This window comes from Microcaecilia unicolor, chromosome 7 (genome assembly GCF_901765095.1).
Source record: "Microcaecilia unicolor chromosome 7, aMicUni1.1, whole genome shotgun sequence".
In the NCBI taxonomy this organism is placed as follows: Eukaryota; Metazoa; Chordata; class Amphibia; order Gymnophiona; family Siphonopidae; genus Microcaecilia; species Microcaecilia unicolor.
In genome coordinates, this window is record NC_044037.1 from 161713148 (window position 1) to 161735635 (window position 22488).

Below are 22488 nucleotides of genomic sequence, written 5' to 3' on the forward strand. Positions count from 1 at the left end.
ACAAAACAAAGAGTTAAAGTGGGATTTCAACCAGAGACCCTTGGCATAAAAGTCTACTGCACTAACTACTATGCTACTCCTTGCTCTCTTTGCTAAGAATGCTCAGAATACCTGAAGCTGTCTGGTATCCCCTTTCAGGGGACAGCAGTATGTGTGTGTGTGGGGTGTTGGAGAGGGGAATTAAGCCGGTATCAAGCCTTAATCACACTGCTCAAATCAGAACACCTTTTTGTACCGTGGACGCAACTGAAACAGGTCTAACTTAGCACATACTTTTTAGGATTGGACGCTTCTTCCAGTTTGGTAAATCGTTGAACATCCTGATTTTGGGCCCTCCCTAGTCCTGCCCAAAGCACGCCCCCTTGCTACTTGGATATCCCTTTTCTGTCTTTGCAAAATCGGGATTTGGATGTTTCAAGCAGATGGACATCCATATGGCTTTGAACTTACTCTTCCTTGTACTGTCCTAGCACTTCTGAGCAACAATGGCTCAGAATTATGTTTCCAGAGCATGTCATTTCCAGCAGCTGAAATTTTCTGGGTAATCCGATTCTGGCTATTGACAACAGACATGTCAAACTATTGTGGCTGCCAACAATCCCATCTACTATGTATTTACATTATGGCCTGAAAGCTACAACAACAAACCCCCTAGGAAGCCAAATCACTTGAATTTCTTTGTTATGAGGGCTGGATAGCAGTTACTAGAGAGAATATGGATGGGCCAAAGCCCCCATTACAGTTGGATAAACTGCAAAGAACTAATGAACTAAAATAGCCACGTATTGCCATATTTACTACATACTAATTTTTGTTAATGTCACTCAGCTCTACTCAACACATCAAAAGCTATTGAGGGCACCTACTTTTTGATTTCTTGGACTCATACTGAGCAAGGCGTTCTTCTCTCAGCTTCTTTGCTGCTTCGCTTTCCTGAAAAGGTGAAATAATGCAAATTTTAAAATCACACCTCAAATTTTGACTTTATGGCACCGATACAGAAGCACTGGCTTATAATCAGAGAAACAAATTCAGCAGTAAAGTCAGTCGAAAGATGGTGATTTGGTTTTACTCATCATTACCAGCCAGTTTAGACAAGACAATGTATAAGAACTGTATTATACTTCTACCAGCACAAAGGATTGAAGTGTTTTACTGTTTCATCTTACAATACCAGTTTCATCTTACCAGTACAATACAGGGCTAAATTTAAAACTCCATGTCTGATCTTCAAGGCCCTGAAAGGAAATGGCCCCCTGATTATCTGAAGAATAGGATGATCCTCCACACACTGCCAAGGACACTAAGGGCCTCACAAGGACTTTCACTAACTACACCCTCTCCAAAAGACATTACATGATGTGATACCTGCAAGCGAGCCTTCTCCGGAGTAGCCCCCACACTCTGGAATGCGTTGCCTGAAAGGCTGTGCTTAAACACAAGACTACCTCTACTTCAGGAAGCAGGTGAAAGCTTGGCTCTTCAACCAAGCCTTTAATGGAAGAAGTAACTAACTTTTTAGTTTCACTCACACACACAAGGAGTGACTTGGGCTGCACATACTGCAGCGGGACATGTTTACCCACTGCTACCCTAGCTGAGATAATATTTAACCATCTCTCTGACCTCATGTGCAACTTTCTTCAAATCAATCACCTTACTTTCTAATTCTTCCTACTTTCTTAATTCATCTATATGTTACAACTTTGCCTTACCCCTCACTACCAATGTCTAGTACTTATTGTGTTGTCATTGCAAGCAGTGATTTGAACGGAGCAGGACAGCAGGAATCAAAGTCTGCAGAAAGCCCCAAGAAAACAAAAGAAAGGTTCACTGATCATTAAGTACAGGCATTTCTTTACATGAAAAGGATTTCATAAGAATGATGTATGTGTAACCTGAATGAATGGCATGAGGTGATGTAACCACAGGGAAGTTCTGACGGGCTTGATAAGGGCTTGATAAGAGGGAGAGTTGTGATATATTGAGGAATCAAGTTCTATATGTATGGACCAGGAACATCAAGATTAAGTACTGCAAAAGGCTATGAATAAGTGAAAGACAGAATCGATTGCAGGAAATACCTTGCTCTTTGCAGTGTGAAACACAAAATTTCAGGGATAGAGTGTCATTTTTTGGTTTTTCTCCCACAGGGAGTTTTTTTTCCAACTGACGAGAGAATACCTGAGCCTGAAAATATTTATATAGTAAACATTGGACCAGTGATAAAATTACCTCCAGGGTGCAGCTTGAGCACACTTATGAAAATATAGTGCAAATTGTGTTCTGAATAGAACTGCCAAGCTGGGAAGTTCTGAGGTCCATTTAATAAAATTTGTATATAATTGGATTCACATGCAAGGGGCAGGATATTTTTAACACCACGTGGTAAATACAATAAGAATCTGAATAAAAAACCAGTAGCCCTTAATTTAAACATATTTTGGTGAAGCAGTATACCATGCCATACTTTGTATTATTGTTCGAATATTTTTACTGCTCTAATTGCCTACTGCTCATGTTTGATCTATTCTTACTGTACACTGCCTTGAGTGAATTCCTTCAAAAAGGCGGTAAATAAATCGTAATAAATAAATAAAATGACAGAAACCTAATAATGGCAGGATACAGACGATATAAGCAGCACTGTGGAGTCAAAAGCAATTTTCAATATTTGGTACAAATACTAGTATCAGTTGGACAGTAATAAATAAAATAATTCTTATATATTCCGCATATACCAACTGTTCAAGTACAAATGCAACAAATAAAATAAATAAATATTGGACCAGATACCAGAGCTGCCTGGGAAAATAATATTAAGGAAAAAGAATCACAGTATCATACATAGACTCAATGTAATATAACAGTAGTCATATAAACCTCAAATTAATTAACCACATCCAACACTATTGCTGCAAAACAAATCTTTCAAATAAAAACGTTTCAAAAAATTTCTTTAAAAAAAGTTTTATAATCAGTGATAGACCATAAATCATTTGGGAGATTTTTTTCCAGAATTTAACTGCTTGAAAAGAGGGGGGAAAAAAGATTCAAACAAGATAGAGGGATGAAGCTAACAAAAGGATTAAGCCGTCTCAATGACCATGATCTCAAATAAGATACAAATGTAAACAAAGGGTACATGTAAAGAGGGGCTAACCCATCCAGGATTTTAAACAAAATGCAGCTTCCCTCCATTGGAAACCAATGGTGTAAGTGATCAAATTGAGAGAAACACAAAACCAACCAAAAAAAAAAAAAAAACCCAACCCGACTGCTGTATTTTGAATTGTCTGCAGTTTTATCAGAATACCCACAGAACAATTCAAATAGATCAAATTACAATAATCAAGTTGGGATAGAAGAGACAAAACCAAGGGGTTCTTTCACTAAAGATTAGCTTGAGTTATCTACAGCAGGGCCCACTGGAATAAAATGGGACCTACTGCAGATAACTTGAGCTAACCTTTAGAAAAAGACCCCCTAAAAGTCTAAAGTGGAGGATATCAAAATACTTGCGAATCCTTTGTATTCTTCTCATTAGGCCTCATGATGATTGTATATCTAAAGACAGGGACTCAACCACTTTCTCTGTACTATAACTAGTACAGAAAACCACATAATGTTAATGAACAGTGGAACAGGCATGTAAGTTTGATAATTACTACTACTATTTAACATTTCTAGAGCGCTACAAAGTGTATGCAGCGCTGTACAAACACAGAAGAAAGACAGTCCCTGCTCAAAGAGCTTACAATCTAATTCTTTAGGATCCTTAACAATAGGGGTCAAAACTATCTCATTACCTTGGAAAGATACCCTCATCTAAAAAGGAGTTAACTAACCACTGGTTCAGAGTAAACTCAGACCAGCGCCTGTCAACTAATAAAAAATTAAAAGGCATAGTATATTTATCATTTTTTTAAAGTTTTGTTTAAAGAATAAAATCAAAATTCAGCAAGCTGATCGGCACTAGGAGATTAATTTGAATTAGATATTATACTTTTGGGGCTCATTTTCAATGCGCTTAGAAAAAAGTAATAGCGTAAAAAAGTAATAATAGCACAAGGAGATACTTAAAAAAGACAAAACCATAGAAATCAGAATTAATCGTCCAAAAATCTCTCATAGAAAAAGCTAACAAAAAACAAAACAAAACTGAAAACAGAGGCAGGAGGGGGTCAGTCTATGATTACAACTGTCAAACTAGGGGCTCACCTGCATTGGTAATAAAAATTACCCTGTTGACCATGAGACTTTCCCTTTACACCACAGTGTCATATATACATACCGTGTTTCCCCGAAAATAAGACACTGTCTTATATTAAATTTTGCTCCCCAAGACCTGCTAGGTCTTATTTTCAGGGGAGGCCTTATTTTTCGGGGAAACATCGGGGTCACCCCCCCCTACCCGAGATCGCCGGCTCCCCCCGCCCTCAGTCGCTCCCGGAACTAACCTCTTAAACGCCCTCCAGGGACGTAACGTCAGGCAAGGGCGGGACACAGAAGGAAGGAGTGGCCAGCCCTGCTGCTTGCGGCAAGTGCGAAGATGAATGGTGAAAGGAAGCATTTAAGAGGTTAGTTCCGGGAGCGACTGAGGGCAGGGGGAGCCGGCGATCTCGGGTGGGGGTGACCCCAATGTTTCCCCGAAAAATAAGGCCTCCCCTGCTAGGTCTTATTTTCGGGGGAGGCCTTATATTTTCAAATTGCAGCAAGACCTCTACTAGGTCTTACTTTCGGAGGATGTCCTATTTTCGGGGAAACACGGTATCTATGTGCAAGCCATTGGATACTCCTACCACGATTTCTACTAGTTTGTGTATTGTATATCCCAGAATTAGCAGCAGATTTTCCCCAAGTCAATTTAATAATGGTCTATGGACCTTTAGGAAGCCAGCCAGACCTTTTTTTAAACCCCGCTAAGCTAACCGCCTTTACCACATTCTGTGGCAATGAATTCCAGAGTTTAATTGCATGTTCAGTGAAGAAAAATTCTCTGATTTGTATTACATTTACTACTTTGTAGTTTCATCGCATGTCCCTTAGCCCTAGTATTTTTGGAAAGAGTAAACACAACGATTCACGTCTACCTGTTCCACTCCTCATTATTTTATAGACCTCCATCATATCTCCAAGCTGAAGAGCCCTAGCCGCTTCAGCCATTCCTCATAGGGAAGTTGTCCCATCCCATTTATCATTTTCGTCGCCCTTCTCTATACCTTTTCTAATTCCCCTATATCTTTTTTGAGAAGCGGCAACCGGAATTGAACACAATATTTGAGGCGCAGTCGCACCATGGACCAATACAAAAGCATTATAAAAAAAGGTCCTCACTTTTGTTTTCCATTCCTTTCCTAATAATACCTAACATTCTATTTGCTTTCTTAGCCGCTACAGCACACTGAGCATAGGGTTTCAAAATATTAACAACAACGCTGAGATCCCTTTCTTGGTCGAGGACTCCTAACGTGGAACCTTGCATTATGTAGCTGTAGTTCGGGTTCCTCTTTCCCACATGCATCAATCTGTACTTGCTCACATTAAACGGCATCTGCCATTTAGATGCCCAGTCTCGTAAGGTCCTCTTCTAATTTTTCACAATACTCTCACGATTTAACAACTTTGAATCGTCAGCAACTTGAATTACCTCACCAGTCACTCCCATCTCTAGATCATTTATAAATATGCAGTGCTTTTTTTGTAGAAAAAAAAGTGCCGGTACTCATTATGGGCGGGGGTCACCACATATGGCTCCACCCCCTATACCAGCCATGGCGCATATAAACAGACATCATTGACAATATTATAGTACTATAGGAGAAAAAAATAACGTGTTTTTTTTCATTATAAATAATCTCTGTAAGCTCTTACAGCTCCAGTATACCCAGTGCAAAATAAGACATCCAATGTAAATTCTCAAATTGGACATATTACAAACACTAAAATGAAAATAAAATGATTTTTTTCTACCTTTGTTGTCTGGTGACTGTTTTTCATTCCATATTGGTCCCAGTCTGTGATTCTGCTTTCCTTTGTTTTCGCTTAACTCTTCTGTGCCATTTGTCATTTTTGTCTCCTTTTTCTTTGCTTTCTTCAATATTTTTCAGGCTCTCTCTCTGTCCAGATTTAATTCATTCTTACTATCCATTCTTTAATTTCCTTCATCTACCTGTGGCTTTTCATCTTTTCCTCACCCTTGTTCTCCCCATGCCCCTTCCTCTTATTCTCCAGTCTTTCTCTATTCCCCTTTTCCATCCAGCAGCTCTGCTTTCTCTCCCCATCCTTCCAGTGTCTCCCCTATTTCTTTCTGCATTCTTCCATCCAGCGTCTTCCCTCTCTCTCCCCATCCTTCCATCTGTTTTCCCTCTCTTTCCCCATCCTTCCATCTGTTTTCCCTCTCTTTCCCCATCCTTCCATCTGTTTTCCCTCTCTCTTTCCCCATCCTTCCATTTGTTTTCCCCCTCTCTCCTCAATCCTTCCATCTGTTTTCCCCTCTCTCCCCAATCCTTCCCTCTGTTGGTTTCCCTCTTTCTCTCTCTCCCCAATCCTTCCCTCTGTTGGTTTCCCTCATTCTCTCTCTCCCCAATCCTTCCCTCTGTTGTTTTCCCCCTCTCTCTCCCCAATCCTTCCCTCTGTTGGTTTCCCTCTCTCTCTCTCTCCCCAATCCTTCCTCTGTTGGTTTCCCTCTTTCTCTCTCTCCCCAATCCTTCCCCTCTGTTGGATTCCCTCTCCCTGCCAAGTTTCTCGCGAACGGTGCGAAGTCGCGACCCACGCGGCACCAGCCCCTATTTCCTGTTGAGCAGCAGCGGCCGCTACACAAAGAAAAAGAAGATTTTAAAAAAAAAAATTGAAACCTGGCTGAAACGCGGCACCCCGGCACTGTGGACAGCCATTAGGCATTGGCTGTTGCCCCGCAGCTGCTCCTCCTCTTGCCTCTACGTCACTGCGCTCCTCTGGGGTCTTCCTCCAGGGGCAGTGACGTAACGGCAAGAGGAGGAGCGGCTGCGGGGCAACAGCCAATGCCTAATGGCTGTCTACAGTGCCGGGGTGCCGTGTTTCAGCCAGGTTTGATTTTTTAAAAAAATCTTTTTCTTTGTGTAGCGGCCGCTGCTGCTCAACAGGAGAAGCAGCAGTGGCCGGAAATGGGGGCCGGCACAAAAAAAGCACTGTAAATATGTTAAAAAGCAGTGATCCCAGCACAGACCCCTGAGGAACCCCACTAGCTACCCTTCTCCATTGAGAATACTGACCACTTAACCCTACTCTCTGTTTTCTATCCCTTAACCAGTTTTTAAAATCCACAATAGGACACTATCTCTTATCCCATGACTCTCCAATTTCCTCTGGAGTCTTTCATGAGGTACTTTGTCACACACCTTTTGAGAATCCAGATACACAATACATGGGCTACCCTCCAATCTTCTGGTACCACACTCAATTTTAAAGATAAATTACATATTACTCCCCTCGAAGGGACACCACCTTGTAGGGGTGGAGGGGCTTGTGTGTTTCAATGACTTAGAGGGCTATGCTGAAGGGTTACCCATATCAGACAGGCCTCTGAGGAGACACCAGACAAAGAGTGTCCCAAACTGGGAGAGTGGTGACCTGAAGTTCGTATGCCCAACTGCCCACTGAAGTTTCGTCTTCTTTACGTAAATTTCCTCTCTGCAATTGCAGTTACCTTAACTGAGAGGAAGGGGACAACCGGCGGTCAGCTGCCGATGGCCAGCGTTTTATCCCCTGAGCAGCAAGTGCGGGACCGCTGCGCGACGAACTGCCCACAGATGAAAGGGTTGGCGAGTCCTTTGAGTAGCGCCGGTGAAGGAGCGTCAACGCTCTTGGACCTGGAAAAAACAACTCCATCGCTCCCGAATTATTCAACCACCATGTCCAAAGGAGTGGAGGAGTGAGTTAGAGGCATATGCTGAAACGGAGGACGTTTACAGCAGAACCCGAATCGGCGGAACCACTCCTAAACATTTAAGAGAAATCAACTTGGAGTTTTTGGCTCCCGTGGAGGTTACATTGAATACCATCTGGAAGGCGCTTCGGGACCTAACAGTGGCAGCAAACAATTTTGTTTCAGATATAATTTTATTAAAGAGTTACATGGACAATTCAACTGAACCCTTTGAGAGTAAAAAATTGATATAACAAATGATTCTACACGAGCAAGAAGTGGTTATGATTTTGAAAATGATAAAAAGACCAGAAATTTTGAATATTATAGATTAATAGAAATTATTTTTTCCCAGAGTTCCGAGTATGACTCCTAAGTTTTCCTCAGAAATATTTCCTCAAATTATTACTTGAAAAGGAGTGAAGCCTTTGAAAACTGAGATTACTTTAATCAGTGGGATTTGAATTAGAGACTTAAGTATATGTATTGTTAAATAATTTCTGGTTTTTAAAAGAGAAATAATACATCCGATTACATTCTAATATTGGACAATAAGTATGTTTTCAATGAAATGATTTGACTATACACCGTATTGGCCTTGAAGAAGCCAACCGGCAAGATGGCGGCGCCCTGTTAAGACGCTGTGCCTCGCGTTCCTCTGAAAACAAAATGCCTAAACGTAGAGGAAGAGTAGCGGTTAGAGCCTCCCCGCTTCCTTCCCCATTACCTGGTCCTATCGATCGCTTTTTGCGACCACAGGGAGTTGGTCAAAACGGCGGAATGCCTCCAGTAGGGAACGCCGGCGAAAGGGAGAATTCGGCTTCCCCTGGTTTTGACATCACTTTGAGCCCCGCCGCACGCACTCCTCCTCCCCAACCGATTGGCGCTAGTTCCTTCCTTTCAGAATCGACAGGGTCGCCCCAAGTGGGATTTACGGGCCCAGAAGAGCGTCGGCAGGAGGTTCTTGTTACAGCAGAGGAAGGAACGGAGGGCATTTTGCCCATAGAATCGCCACGGAATGAGGGTCGAGAAACTGAGGGAATGGGCGAGATTCGTGGGCATTCTTCTGAAAGGTATGAACTTCCAACAGCATTAGTGGTCAAACCAAGAGAAGTAACACTGGATGCATTATGGGACTTGGTTTCAACCCTGGGACAAACTTTTATAGCACAGATTAATGAAGTTAAACCGAGAGTAAATTCTTTGGAAAATGATTTACAAAAAAAAAAGAGGAAGAAATTAAGGCTTTGAATGACAAAATTGAAAATATCGATCAAAGAATTGTGAACTGTGAAACAATGCAACCAACAATGATAAAAGATTTGACAAGCCTCAGGCAGAGAATGGAGATATTTGATAATTACACTAAAATCCACAACCTGAGATTTGTTAACTTTCCAAGAGTGTTAAATGTTGCTCCTCTTGAGATGTTGAAACGTTACCTACGTGATGTTTTGAATATACCTGACCAGAATCTGCCACCATTCTCACAAGCATATTATATACCAGGGAAGGACTTAAATCCAATAACTGAAAATCCAATAGATGTTTCTCTCATGCTTGAGACTTCTGATGCTGAGCTGGCAACTGCAGCCACTTTAGTGGTTACGGTTGCATTATTACCGGACAAAAATTGGATATTCCGTTTGTTTTTCCGGAACAAAGATAAACCATTTTTAGGTTTTAAGATATTGCTTTTTCCCGACGTCTCTAAGGAGACAAGACGACGGAGGAAACAATTTTTGATCCTTAAGCCTGAAGTTTTGCACTTGGGAGGTACCTTTTTTTTAAGATACCCCTCAAGTGCATAATAAGACTTGGGGAAAAGAAATATATATTTACAGAACCTGCCCATGTGTCGGCGCTTATAGCCTCAGTGAAAAATGGAAAAGCGTCATAGATAAACAAGAAACTAACTTCACTTAACAGAGTTGTTTAATCCTGAATATTTTTCCTTTATATATTATTCTCCATATTTTCTGAATTCTTGGATCTCATTTTATGGACTTGAGTGTTAATTTTTCCTAAATGAATGTATTTCAATTCCTTTTTGTTTTATAAGTAATCTCCTAAGTAACAAACACTTTTCCATGCAAGATGTTTCTTGTATATTTCTAAATGAATAATTAATAAAAAATAAATAAAAAAAAAAAAAAAAGAAGAAGCCAACCGGATGATCAATGTGGAATAATGAATTAGATGAGTAATATCTGGGGATAATCAGGTTAATACCACGGGTTTTTTTTTTTTTGTTTACTTTTTAATTGATCTCCTTATCTTGTTTCACTCTCCCTATTTAGTGGTCTAAGGAAGAGAATAGAATTACCTGACTGAAATAATGCCTATATATTACTCTCTCTGTATTTCCAGCAAGTTGTTTTATCACTTGTAAAATTTAAATGGTTATAAATAAAAAATAAAAAACTACATATTACTAACAGTTCCGCCAGTTCATTTTTCAGTTATATCATTACTCTATGATGAATACCATCCAGTCTAGGAGATTTGCTACTCTTCAATTTGTCAAAATTGCCCCATTACACCTTCTAGGTTTATAGAGATTTCAGTTTCTCTGACTCATCAGCTTTGAATACCATTTCTGGCACTGGTATCTCTCTCAAATCTTCCTCAGTGAAGACTGACGCAAAGAATTCATTTATCTCTCCGCTATTGCTTTGTCTTCCCCGATTGCCCCCTTTTACCCCTCGGTCATCTAGCGGTCCAACAAATTCTTTTGCTGGCTTCTTGCTTTTAATATACCTAAATAAATGTTTACTACGTGTTTTTGCCTCCAATGCAATCTTTTTTTCAAAGTCCTTCTTTGCCTTCTTTATTAGCGCTTTGCATTTGACTTGACATTCTTTATGCTGCTTATTATTTTCAGTGAGTTCCTTCTTCCATTTTCTGAAGGATTTTCTTTTAGCTCTAATAGCTTCCTTCATCTCACTTTTTAACCATGCCGGCTATCATTTCGTCTTCCTCCCTCCATCTCTATATATAAAAGGCACCTCCAACGTTGAAGCCTCCAGCCGGAAACTTGAGGTGGCATAGATATCCGGTTTAGCAAGTACACAAAGGAAAACAGAATAGTAAATCAAGCAGAGAGAAATAACTGAGGGACATAATTGTTTTCTCAGGCACCTGGAGTGCTTGTCCTGGGTGATTAACAAGGTCAGCTGGGGTTCACAGATCCTTGCAAGTCAACTAATTAACTCTGCCCTGAACGGTCACAGCAGGGGTGCACAGCTCCTTGCAACTAAAACAATTAACTCCTCCCAGACTCTTAGGAGCTTGCCTTTACTCACCCAGGCTGCCGTCATTGCCATACACTCTAAACCAAACAAACCTAGCAGCTGCTGCTCCACATTCTCCTTTTTTAAATTGTTGCTCCATCAGAAACACGTCTACAGCTGTTTCAACTGGGAGGGAAGGTGGCCCTGGAACTGGGAGGGTGGGGACTTTGAAACTCTGAAGGACAGAGGGTAGGGGGACCCTGAAACTCAGATGCACCCTGGGACTGGGAGGGGGGACGACCCTGGAACTGGGAGGTAGGGAGGGGGAGAAGGAGGGAGGGGGGAGTGATGGGCCCCTGGCACACACTCTGATTCTCATTCCCTCTCTCTCTCTCACACACAGTCAAACATACACACTCTGAGGAAAACCTTGCTAGCGCCCGTTTCATTTGTCAGAAACTGGGCCTTTTTTACTAGGAAAAGACCAAGGGTCCATCGAGCCCAGCATCCTGTCCACGACAGCAGCCAATCCAGGCCAAGGGCACCTGGCAAGCTTCCCAAACGTACATTCTATACATGTTATTCCTGGAATTGTGGATTTTTTCCCAAATCCATTTAGTAGTGGTTTATGGACTTGTCCTTTAGGAAACCGTCTAACTCCTTTATAAACTCTGCCAAGCTAACCGCCATGCCTTCACCACGTTCTCCGGCAACGAATTCTAGAGTTTAATTATGCGTTGGGTGAAGAAAAAGTTCCTCCAATTTGTTTTAAAATTTACTACACTGTAGTTTCATTGCATGCCCCCTAGTCCTATTATTTTTGGAAAGCGTAAACAGACGCTTCACATCCACCTGTTCCACTCCACTCATTTTATATACCTCTATCATGTCTCCCCTCAGCCGTCTCTTCTCTAAGCTGAAAAGCCCTAGCCTCCTTAGGGTGAAGAAAAAGTTCCTCCAATTTGTTTTAAAATTTACTACACTGTAGTTTCATTGCATGCCCCCTAGTCCTATTATTTTTGGAAAGCGTAAACAGACGCTTCACATCCACCTGTTCCACTCATTTTATATACCTCTATCATGTCTCCCCTCAGCCGTCTCTTCTCTAAGCTGAAAAGCCCTAGCCTCCTTAGTCTTTCTTCATAGGGAAGTCGTCCCATCCCTGCTATCATTTTAGTCGCCCTTCGCTGCACCTTTTCCAATTCTACTATATCTTTCTTGAGATGCGGCGACCAGAACTGAACACAATACTCAAAGTGCGGTCGCACCATGAAGCGATACAACGACATTATAACATCCTCACACCTGTTTTCCATACCTTTCCTAATAATATCCAACATTCTATTCGCTTTCCTAGCCGCAGCAGCACACTGAGCAGAAGGTTTCAGTGTATTATCGACTACGACACCATATCCCTTTCTTGGTCTGTAACTCCTAACGTGGAACCTTGCACGACGTAGCTATAATTCGGGTTCTTTTTTCCCACATGCATCACCTTGCACTTGCTCACATTAAACGTCATCTGCCATTTAGCTACCCAGTCTCCCAATCTCGTAAGGTCCTTCTGTAATTTTTCACAATCCTGTCGCGAGTTAACGACTTTGAATAACTTTGTGTCATCAGCAAATTTAATTACCTCGCTAGTTACTCCCATCTCTAAATCATGTATAACTATATTAAAAAGCAGCGGTCCTAGCACAGCCCCGAGGAACCCCACTAACTACCCTTTTCCATTGTGAATACTGCCCATTAACCCCACTCTCTGTTTCCTATCCTTCAACCGGTTTTTAATCCGCAATAGGATATTTCCTCCTATCCCATGACCCTCCAATTTCCTCTGTAGCCTTTCATGAGGTACCTTGTCAAACGCATTTTGAAAATCCAGATACACAATATCAACCGGCTCCCCTTTATCCACATGCTTGTTTACTCCTTCAAAGAATTGAAGTAAATTGGTCAGGCAAGATTTCCCCACACAAAAGTCGTGCTGACTTGGTCTCAGTAATCCATGTCCTTGGATATGCTCTGTAATTTTGTTTTTGATAATAGCCTCTACCATTTTCCCCGGCACCAATGTTAGACTCATCAGTCTATAATTTCCCGGATCTCCCCTGGAACCTTTTTTAAAAAATCGGCGTTACATTGGCCACCCTCCAATCTTCCAGTACCACGCTCGATTTTAAGGATAAATTGCATATCGCTAACAGTAGCGCCGCAAGCTCATTTTTCAGTTCTATCAGTACTCTAGGATGAATATCATCCGGTCCAGATTTGCTACTCTTCAGTTTGCTGAACTGCCCCATTACGTCCTCCAGGTTTACCGTGAAGTCAGTAAGTTTCTCCGACTCGTCCGCTTGAAATACCATTTCCGACACCGGTATCCCACCCAAATCTTCCTCGGTGAAGACAGAAGCAAAGAATTCATTCAATCTCGCTGGAACGTCTTTATCTTCCTTTATCGTCCCTTTTACCCCTTGGTCATCCAGCGGCCCAACTGATTCTTTCCCGGCTTCCTGCTTTTAATATACCGAAAAAAGTTTTACTATGTTTTTTTGCCTCTAATGCTATCTTTTTTTCGTAATCCCTCTTGGCCTTCTTTATCTGCGCCTTGCATTTGCTTTGACACTCCTTATGCTGCTTCTTGTTATTTTCAGACGGTTCCTTCTTCCATTTTCTGAAGGCTTTTCTTTTAGCCCTAATAGCTTCCTTCACCTCACTCGTCAACCATGCCGGCTGTCTTTTGGACTTCCGTCTTTCTTTTCTAATTCACGGAATATGTTTGGCCTGGGCCTCCAGGATGGTAGTTTTGAACAGCGTCCATGCTTGTTGTACAGTTTTTACCCTCTCAGTTGCCCCCCCCCCCCCCCCCGTTTTTTTTAAACCGTTCTTCTCATTTTATCATATTCTCCTTTTTTAAAGTTAAACGCTAACGTATTTGACTTCCTGTGTATAGTTACGTCAAGGTTGACATTTCTACATATATGTGTGTTCATCCTAGCCAGGTGGCCAGTAGTACACTCCTATTTCTATCCTTTTCCCCTTTACACAAGGAATTTCAATCCATAGGGATTCCAAGATGGGTTTTGTTTCCTGAAGAATTTTCAATTTGATTCAAGGCCCTCCTTAACATACAATGCTACCCCTCCACCAATTCGATCCACCCTATCACGATATAATTTGTACCCCAGTATGACAGTATCCCACTGATTATCCTCCTTCCACCAGGTCTCAGAGATGCCTATATAATTTTTCATTTAGTGAAATATATTCTAACTCTCCAATCTTATTTCTTAGGCTTCCAACATTCACATACAGACATTTCAAACTATGTTTGTTGTTCCTATTTACATCATGCTCAGTACTTGACAGTATTAATTTGCAGTCTTTTGCCTGATTTTTATTTTTATTTAAGGACACCTGATCTACTGTAGTCTTTTGCAACCTCACTATCGGGATACCTTATCTTCCCTGTGATATCTTTAACAGATACCTTATTTCAAACCATGCGCTTTTGAGTGACTGTTGGCCTTCCCCCAGTTTCTAGTTTAAAAGCTGCTCTATCTCCTTTTTAAATGCAGATGCCAGCAGCCTGGTCCCACCCTGGTTAAGGTGGAGCCCATCCTTTCGGAATAGGCTCCCCCTTCCCCAGAATGTTGCCCAGTTCCTAACAAATCTAAAACCCTCCTCCCTGCACCATCCACACATTGAGACTCCGGAGCTCTACCTGTCTCTTGGGCCTTGCACGTGGAATGAGTAACACTTCAGAAAATGCTACCCTAGAGGTTCTGGATTTGAGCTTTCTACCTAAGACCCTACATTTGGCTTCCAGATCCTCTCTCCCACATTTTCCTATGTCATTGGTACCCACATGTACCAAGACAGCCGGCTCTTCCCCATCACTATCTAAAATCCTATCTAGGTGACGCATGAGGTCCACCACCCTCGCACCAGGCACGCAAGTGACAAGCAATCCTCACGTCCACCAGCCACCCAGCTATCTACATGCCTAATAATCGAATCTCCAACAGCCGTCCTAACTCTTCCCCACCTGGGCACTAGGCCCTGGAGACACATCCTCAGTGCGAGAGGATATTACATTCCCTGGTGTGCTGGTCCTGTCTACAGGATTACTTCCAGCCTCACGAGACTGCCAGACTGGTGGTGGGACTTCTGTACAACATCCCTGTAGGCCTCCTCTATGTACCTCTCTGTCTCCCTCAGCTCCTTCAAGTCTGCTACTCTAGCCTCAAGAGAACGGACTTGTTCTCTGAGAGCTAGGAACTCTTTGCATTGAGCACACACATATGACATCTCACCAACTTGGAGATCATACATGCAACACTCAATGCAAAAGACTGGATAGCACCCCTCTCACTGCATCTTAGTATTATAGAGTTGTTTAATTAAAACTTCTTAAGGTACTAGGGATATCAGATGAATATAAATGATCCTTTTTACTGCTGTAATTTATTTAGGGTTTGCTTCTTAGAAACTAATTAAATGTAATTCAGACTAATGAAAATTCACCTCTTGGTGTCTTAATTAGAATTGACTATAAAATGAAGAGTTGAGCTAGGGGTGGGTGGGGGATAGCGGAGAGCCCTGCGGCACCCCACAATCTGGATTGCAAGTAGATGCACAAGACCCATTTCGGTTCTCAAAAAAACCTGAAAATGAAGTAATAAACCAGAGACTCCAATCGGATTTAATGCATTTAAAAGTAGACCATGACTGACAAGATATGCTTAAATGTACAGAAGTCCAAAACTCTGGACTGTTCGGGATTGGATCAGTCCAGATTTTCTGGATTCTCAGATTTAAATCTCTTCCCCATCGAAAGCCTCTCTCTTCCCACAGGAGGGGGCCCAGGCCCCCAGGGTCCGCCCCCATGTCTACACCTCCCCCCCTGGTCTGTTGTCTCTCCTTCCCCTCCCACTCCTCAGTGTACAAAAATACTGTACCTTTTCAGAAGTCTTCCATGCTTCAGCATCACTTACTCACAGGCTGCCCTTTGGCCTGCACTGGGCCTTTCCCCTCTGGCCCGTTACAACCCTTCCCATGCAACTTGCAGTTTTCGGAAGGGTGGGACAAGTCACAGGGTAAGGCCCAGTGCACGCCAGAAGCAGCCCGAGACCTGTTACAACCCTTTTGATGCAACTTCTTGTTTTCGAAAGGGTGGGACATGTCATAGGGTAAGGCCCAGTGCAGGCTGCTGCTGAAGAGCAGATGAATTCTGAAAAAGGTACAGTATTGTAAACCGGGGAGTGAGAGCGCACCATGGGCAGGGCTAAAAGTGGGGGCAGAAACTCTGGACTGTAGTTGTTGGGGGGGGGAGGGGTAGTTTGGATATAGCAATATTTAGGGGGACTGGAGAGAGATCTGGATTTCAGGACTTCTACTATAGTGGACATTACAAACTGGAAAAAGTTTTCCTGAAGACTACATAGAATTATTTTATAGTTCCTCTATGGTTCTATATTATAGAGACAGGGAACCTCCAAAACTAATCTGACATTTAAGCTTTCTACTAGTGTCTTTGTCTGGAAAGCTGGTATTTTAGAAGAGCATTTACTTGGGAAAAATTACACGAAATGATGATCTTCTTGCAACACTCCATTGACCTTACGTTAAATATAACAGAATTCTCCTTTAGATGCATGGTTCAGGGACCCTGAAAGACACTTGTATATCTACTACTTCACAAACACATCAGCATCCTGTACAATATTTAACATTTAAAAAAAAATGAATGCCTTAGATTCCACACAGACCCAACAGTTATTTCTAGTACAGAGTACTCACCTCCTCCTCCTCATCTGACCCAAAGAGATCAATGTCATCATCGTCATCATCAGCGGCTGCTGCAGCTGCACCTGCACAGTTGGTGACGTCATCAATATCAACAGGCCCATACTTTCCTAGGGGCTTCTTCACACCAGGAAGGCTGGGGAGAGACAATGAAAGCCCACTTCTGCTTCAATTTGTTTCTTGATCTAATCAGTTAAACCTAAATACCTAGCTCTACAGCTCAAGCACTTTACATCTGCTGGTCTATAAAGCGAAGATACATACCTGTAGCAGGTATTCTCCGAAGACAGCAGGCTGATTGTTCTCACTGATGGGCGACGTCCACGGCAGCCCCAGGAACGGAAATCTTCCTAACAACAAAATGTTTGCTAGAGCCTTCGAGTGCGTGGGCGCGCGCACCACACATGCGCGGCCATAGTCCCGCTTCAGTTAAATATAAAGCAACTACAAATGAAAAGGACAACTCCAAAGGGGAAGCAGGTGGGTTTGTGAGAACAATCAGCCTGCTGTCCTCAGAGAATACCTGATACAGGTATGTACCTTCGCTTTCTCCGAGGACAAGCAGGCTGCTTGTTCTCACCAATGGGGTATCCCTAGTACCCAGGCTCACGCAAAATAACAAAGAAGGTCAACTGGGCCTCGCAACGGTGAGGACATAAGGATTGACCTACGAAGCAGAACATGTAACTGAGAGTGCAGCCTGGAACAGAATAAAAATGGGCCTAGGGGGGTGGAGTTGGATTCTAAACCCCAAACAGATTCTGCAGCACCGACTGCCCAAACCAACTGTCGCGTCGGTTATCCTGCTGGAAGCAGTAGTGAGATGTGAATGTGTGGACTGATGACCACGTCGCAGCCTTGCAAATCTCTCCTAGTGGCTGACTTCAGGTGGAACACCGATGCTGCCATGGCTCTAACATTATGAGCCGTGACATGACCCTCAAGAGTCAGCCCAGCTTGGGCATAAATGAAGGAAATGCAATCTGCTAGCCAATTAGAAATGGTGCGTTTCCCAACAGCGACTCCCCTTCTATTGGGATCGAAAGAAACAAACATTTGGGCGGACTGTGTGTGGGGGTTTGTCCGCTCCACATAGAAGGCCAATGCTCTCTTGCAGTCCAATGTATGCAACTGACGTTCAGCAGGGTGGGTATGAGGACGAGGAAAGAATGTTGGCAAGACAACCGACTGGTTCAGATGAAACTCTGACACCGCCTTCGGCAGGAACTTAGGGTGAGTACGGAGGGCTACTCTGTTGCAATGAAACTTGAGATAAGGAGCATGCACTACCAAGGCTTGAAGCTCACTGACCCTACGAGCTGAAGTAATCACCACCAAGAAAATGACCTTCCAGGTCAAATACGTCAGATGGCAGGAATTCAGAGGCTCAAAAGGAGGTTTCATCAGTTGGGTAAGGATGACGTTGAGATCCCATGACACTGGTGGAGGTTTGACTGGGGGCTTTGACAAAAGCAAACCTCTCATGAATCGAACAACTAAAGGCTGTCCAGAGATAGGCATACCCTCTACACGATAATGAAAAGCACTAATCGCACTAAGGTGAACTCTTACGGAGTTGGTCTTGAAACCAGACTCTGACAGGTGTAGAAGGTATTCAAGCAGGGTCTGTGTAGGACAAGAGCGAGTATCTAGGGCCTTGCTGTCACACCAGACGGCAAACCTCCTCCATTTAAGAGTAACACCTCTTCGTGGAATCTTTTCTGGAAGCAAGACTCTGGAGACACCCTCAGAAAGACCAAAGGAGGCTAAGTCTAAGCATCCAGGCCGTGAGAGCCAGAGACTAGAGGTTGGGATGCAGAAGCGCCCCCTCCTTCTGAGTGATGAGGGTTGGAAAACACTCCAATCTCCAAGGTTCTTCGGAGGACAACTTCAGAAGAAGAGGTAACCAAATCTGACGTGGCCAAAAAGGAGCAATCAGAATCATGGTTCCACGGTCTTGCCTGAGTTTCAGCAAAATCTTTCCCACCAGAGGTATGGGAGGATATGCATACAGAAGGCCCTTCCCCCAATAAAGGAGAAAAGCATCTGACGCTAGTCTGTCGTGGGCCTGAAGGCTGGAACACAACTGAGGGACCTTGTGATTGATCTGAGTGGTGAAAAGATCCACAAGGGGGTGCCCCACACTTGGAAGATCTTACGCACTATGCGCGAGTTGAGCGACCACTCATGAGGTTGCATAATCCTGCTCAACCTGTCGGCCAGACTGTTTACGCCTGCCAGATACATGGCTTGGAGAAACATGCCGTGACGGCGAGCCCAAGCCACATCTGGACGGCTTCCTGACACAGGGGGCGAGATCCAGTGACCCCCTGCTTGTTGATGTAGTACATGGCAACCTGATTGTCTGTCTGAATTTGGATGATTTGATTGGACAGCTGATCTCTGAAAGCCTTTAGAGCGTTCCAGACCGCTCGCAACTCCAGCAGAGTGATCTGAAGACCTTTTTCCTGGAGGGACCAAACTCCTTGAGTGTGAAGCCCATCGACATGAGCTCCCCACCCCAGGAGAGATGCATCCGTGGTCAGCACTTTTTGCGGCTGAGGAATTTGAAAAGGACGTCCCAAGGTCAAATTGGATCGAATTGTCCACCACTGAAGGGAATTGTGAAAATCGGCGGACAGCCGGACTACATCCTCTAGATTCCTTGCAGCTTGATACCACTGGGAAGCTAGGGTCCATTGAGCAGATCTCATGTGAAGACGGGCCACAGGTGTCACATGAACTGTTGAGACCATATGGCCCAGAAGTCTCAACATCTGCCGAGCTGTGATCCACTGAGACGCTCTGGCCATGGAAAGCAGAGACAGAAGATTGTCTCCTTTCGTCTCGGGAAGATAGGCATGAGCTGTCTGTGAATCCAGCAGAACTCCAATACAGGAAGAAGATGGGACTTCGAGTAATTTATAACAAATCCGAGTAGCTCCAGCAATTGAATAGTCATCTGCATGGACTGTAGAGCTGCTGCCTCCGAGGTGTTCTTCACCAGCCAATCGTCGAGATAAGAGAACACATGGACTCCCAGTCTGCGTAGTGACGCTGCAACTACCGCCAGGCATTTGGTAAATACCCTGTGCGCAGAGGCGAGACCAAAGGGCAGCACACAATACTGGAAATGCTGCGTTCCCAGACGGAATCGAAGATACCTCCTGTGAGCTGGAAGTATCGGGATGTGTGTATAAGCATCCTTTAAGTCCAGAGAGCACAACAATCGTTTTCCTGAATCATGGGAAGAAGGGTGCCCAGGGAAAGCATCCTGAACTTTTCTCAGACCAGGTATTTGTTCAGGACCCTTAGGTCTAAGATGGAATGCACCCCCCCCCCCCCCCCCCCCCCCGTTTTCTTTTGCATAAGGAAGTACCTGGAATAGAATCTCAGCCCTTCCTGGCCTGGTGGAACGGGCTCAACTGTATTGGAGCTGAGAAGGGCGGAGAGTTCCTCTGCAAGTACCTGCCTGTGCTGGAAGCTGAAGGACTGAGCTCCCGGTGGGCAATTTGGAGATCAAATTGAGGGAGTATCCTAACCGGACTATTTGGAGAACCCACTGATCGGAGGTTACAAGAGGCCACCTTTGGTGAAAAAATTTTAACCTCCCTCCGACCGGTAGATCGTCTGGCACAGACACTTTGATAGCAGCTATGCTCAGCTGGAGCCAGTCAAAAGCCCGTCCCTTGCTTTTGCTGGGGAGCTGCAGGGGCCTGTCTGGGCGCACGCTGTTGACGTGAACGAGCGCACTGGGGCTGAGCCTGAGAAGGCTGTCGGGAAGGAGGATTGTACCTACGTCTATTGTAGGCATAGGGAGCACTCCTCCTTCCCTGGCAAAAACGTCTACCTGATGAGGTAGAAGCTGAGGGCACCCGGTGGGAGAGATTGTCTACAGTGGTTTCCCGCTGGTGGAGCTGTTCGACCACCCGCTCGACTTTCCTCGCCAAAAATATTATCTCCCCCCCCCCCCCAGCAAGGGACATTCGCAAGCCGCTGCTGGACTCGATTGTCCAGGTCAGAGGCATGCAGCCATGAGAGTCTGCGCATCAGTATACCCTGAGCAGCGACTCTGGATGCAACATCAAAAGAGTTGTAGGCACCCCTGGACAGGAATTTACGACACACCTTCAGCTGCCTGACCACCTCCTGAAAAGGTCTGGCGTGCTCCACAGGGAGATTGTCCACCACGTACGCCAGTTGCTTTACATTGTTCTGCATGTCGATGCTCGTGTAGAGCTGGGTATGACTGAATCTTGGACACGAGCATAGAGGACTGATAGGTCTTTCTCCCAAACGAGTCAAGAGTCCTAGATTCCCGCCCCGGGGGCGCCGAGGCGAAATCTCTAGTACTCCTGGTCCTCTTTAGAGCGGAATCCACAACCATAGAGTTGTGAGGTAACTGCAACCTCATCAACTCAGGTTCTCCATGAATCCGATATTGGGACTCAGCTTTTTTTTTTTTAGGGATGGTCGGGTTAGTTAGTGGTTTCCTCCAGTTCCTCAGCAGTGTCTCTTTAAGGACATTATGCAGGGGAACAGTGGACGACTGCGTAGGTAGCAAAGGATAGTCAATGACTTCGAGATCTGAGTCCTGGCTCCTCCTCAGTTACCACAGGGAAGGAATAGCCACAGACATCTCCCAGACAAATGAAGATAAAGAAAGACTTCCCGGAAGACAAAGCTTTCTTTCTGGCGAAGGAGTAGGATCAGAGGGAAGACCACAAGACTCCTCGGAAGAGAAATATCTGGGATCTTCTCCCTCATCCCACAAGGCATCCTCCTCGGTATCGGACAAGAGTTCTTGAACTGCAGTACGAAACAGGGCCCGTCTCGACGCCGAACCATGTCCCTGATGGCGGTGCCGAGAAGTCGACCCCAGTGCCGGTGGTGATGAAGCTCCCTCCATCGATGTCGACAAGGAGTCGACCTGGGTGGCAGTTGACGTCGATGCGGTGTCGGGAGACCTCACCACAGGGCCAGAGCCAGCTGCCGCTTCCATCAATGATGCCGAAGGCGCAAGTACCCCCCCCCGCACCTGAGCAGATTGACGCAGCAACCCTTCCAGCAAACCTGGGGGAATGGCTCGGATGCGCTCGTCCAGAGTCGCTGTCGAGCAAGGCTGCGGGGTTGGTGCAGGAACCGGGTGCAGAATCTGTTGAGGTCAAGGAGGCGGTACCGGGCTGTCCGAAGACAGACACCTCCCGAATGGAGGGTGAGCACTGCTCCTAGTGTCGGCGCTTCACGGGTGCCGAATCCTTCGACGCCCCGGAGCTCCCGGTACCGTGCTTAGAAGGAGACCGATGACAATGCTTCCTCGCTCGATGCACGTCATCGATACTCCTCGGTACCGACGAGGACGTGGAATCAACACGCCTCCTCGGGGTCGGGTCTGAGAGTGGTTGGTCCCGGTGGGCCTGCACAGCAGGAGTCTTTGAGGCAGGTGGAGACCTACTCGATGGCTCACTGCTCCCAGCGTGTGGTGTCCGGACAGCCATTATCTGTGCTCCCGAAGTTGATGCCATCTTCGGTACCGATGCC

The 22488-nt window shown here is 44.5% G+C and overlaps 1 protein-coding gene and 1 non-coding gene across 2 annotated transcripts in view; both read right to left on the reverse strand.

Annotated features, from left to right (window-relative positions):
• The window catches only part of EEF1B2 (eukaryotic translation elongation factor 1 beta 2), a 35060-nt gene that overhangs the window by 9620 nt on the left and 2952 nt on the right, over positions 1-22488 (reverse strand). Inside the window, exons 3-4 of the mRNA XM_030209870.1 lie at positions 16942-17083; positions 867-933 (exon numbers count right to left, since the gene is read on the reverse strand). Coding sequence (XP_030065730.1) covers positions 867-933; positions 16942-17083 — 209 coding nt within the window. The remainder of the gene's footprint in view (positions 1-866; positions 934-16941; positions 17084-22488) is intronic.
• LOC115475234 lies at positions 1010-1086 on the reverse strand. Its single transcript, XR_003943004.1, has one exon. It is a non-coding gene; the product is annotated as a small nucleolar RNA SNORD51 (small nucleolar RNA).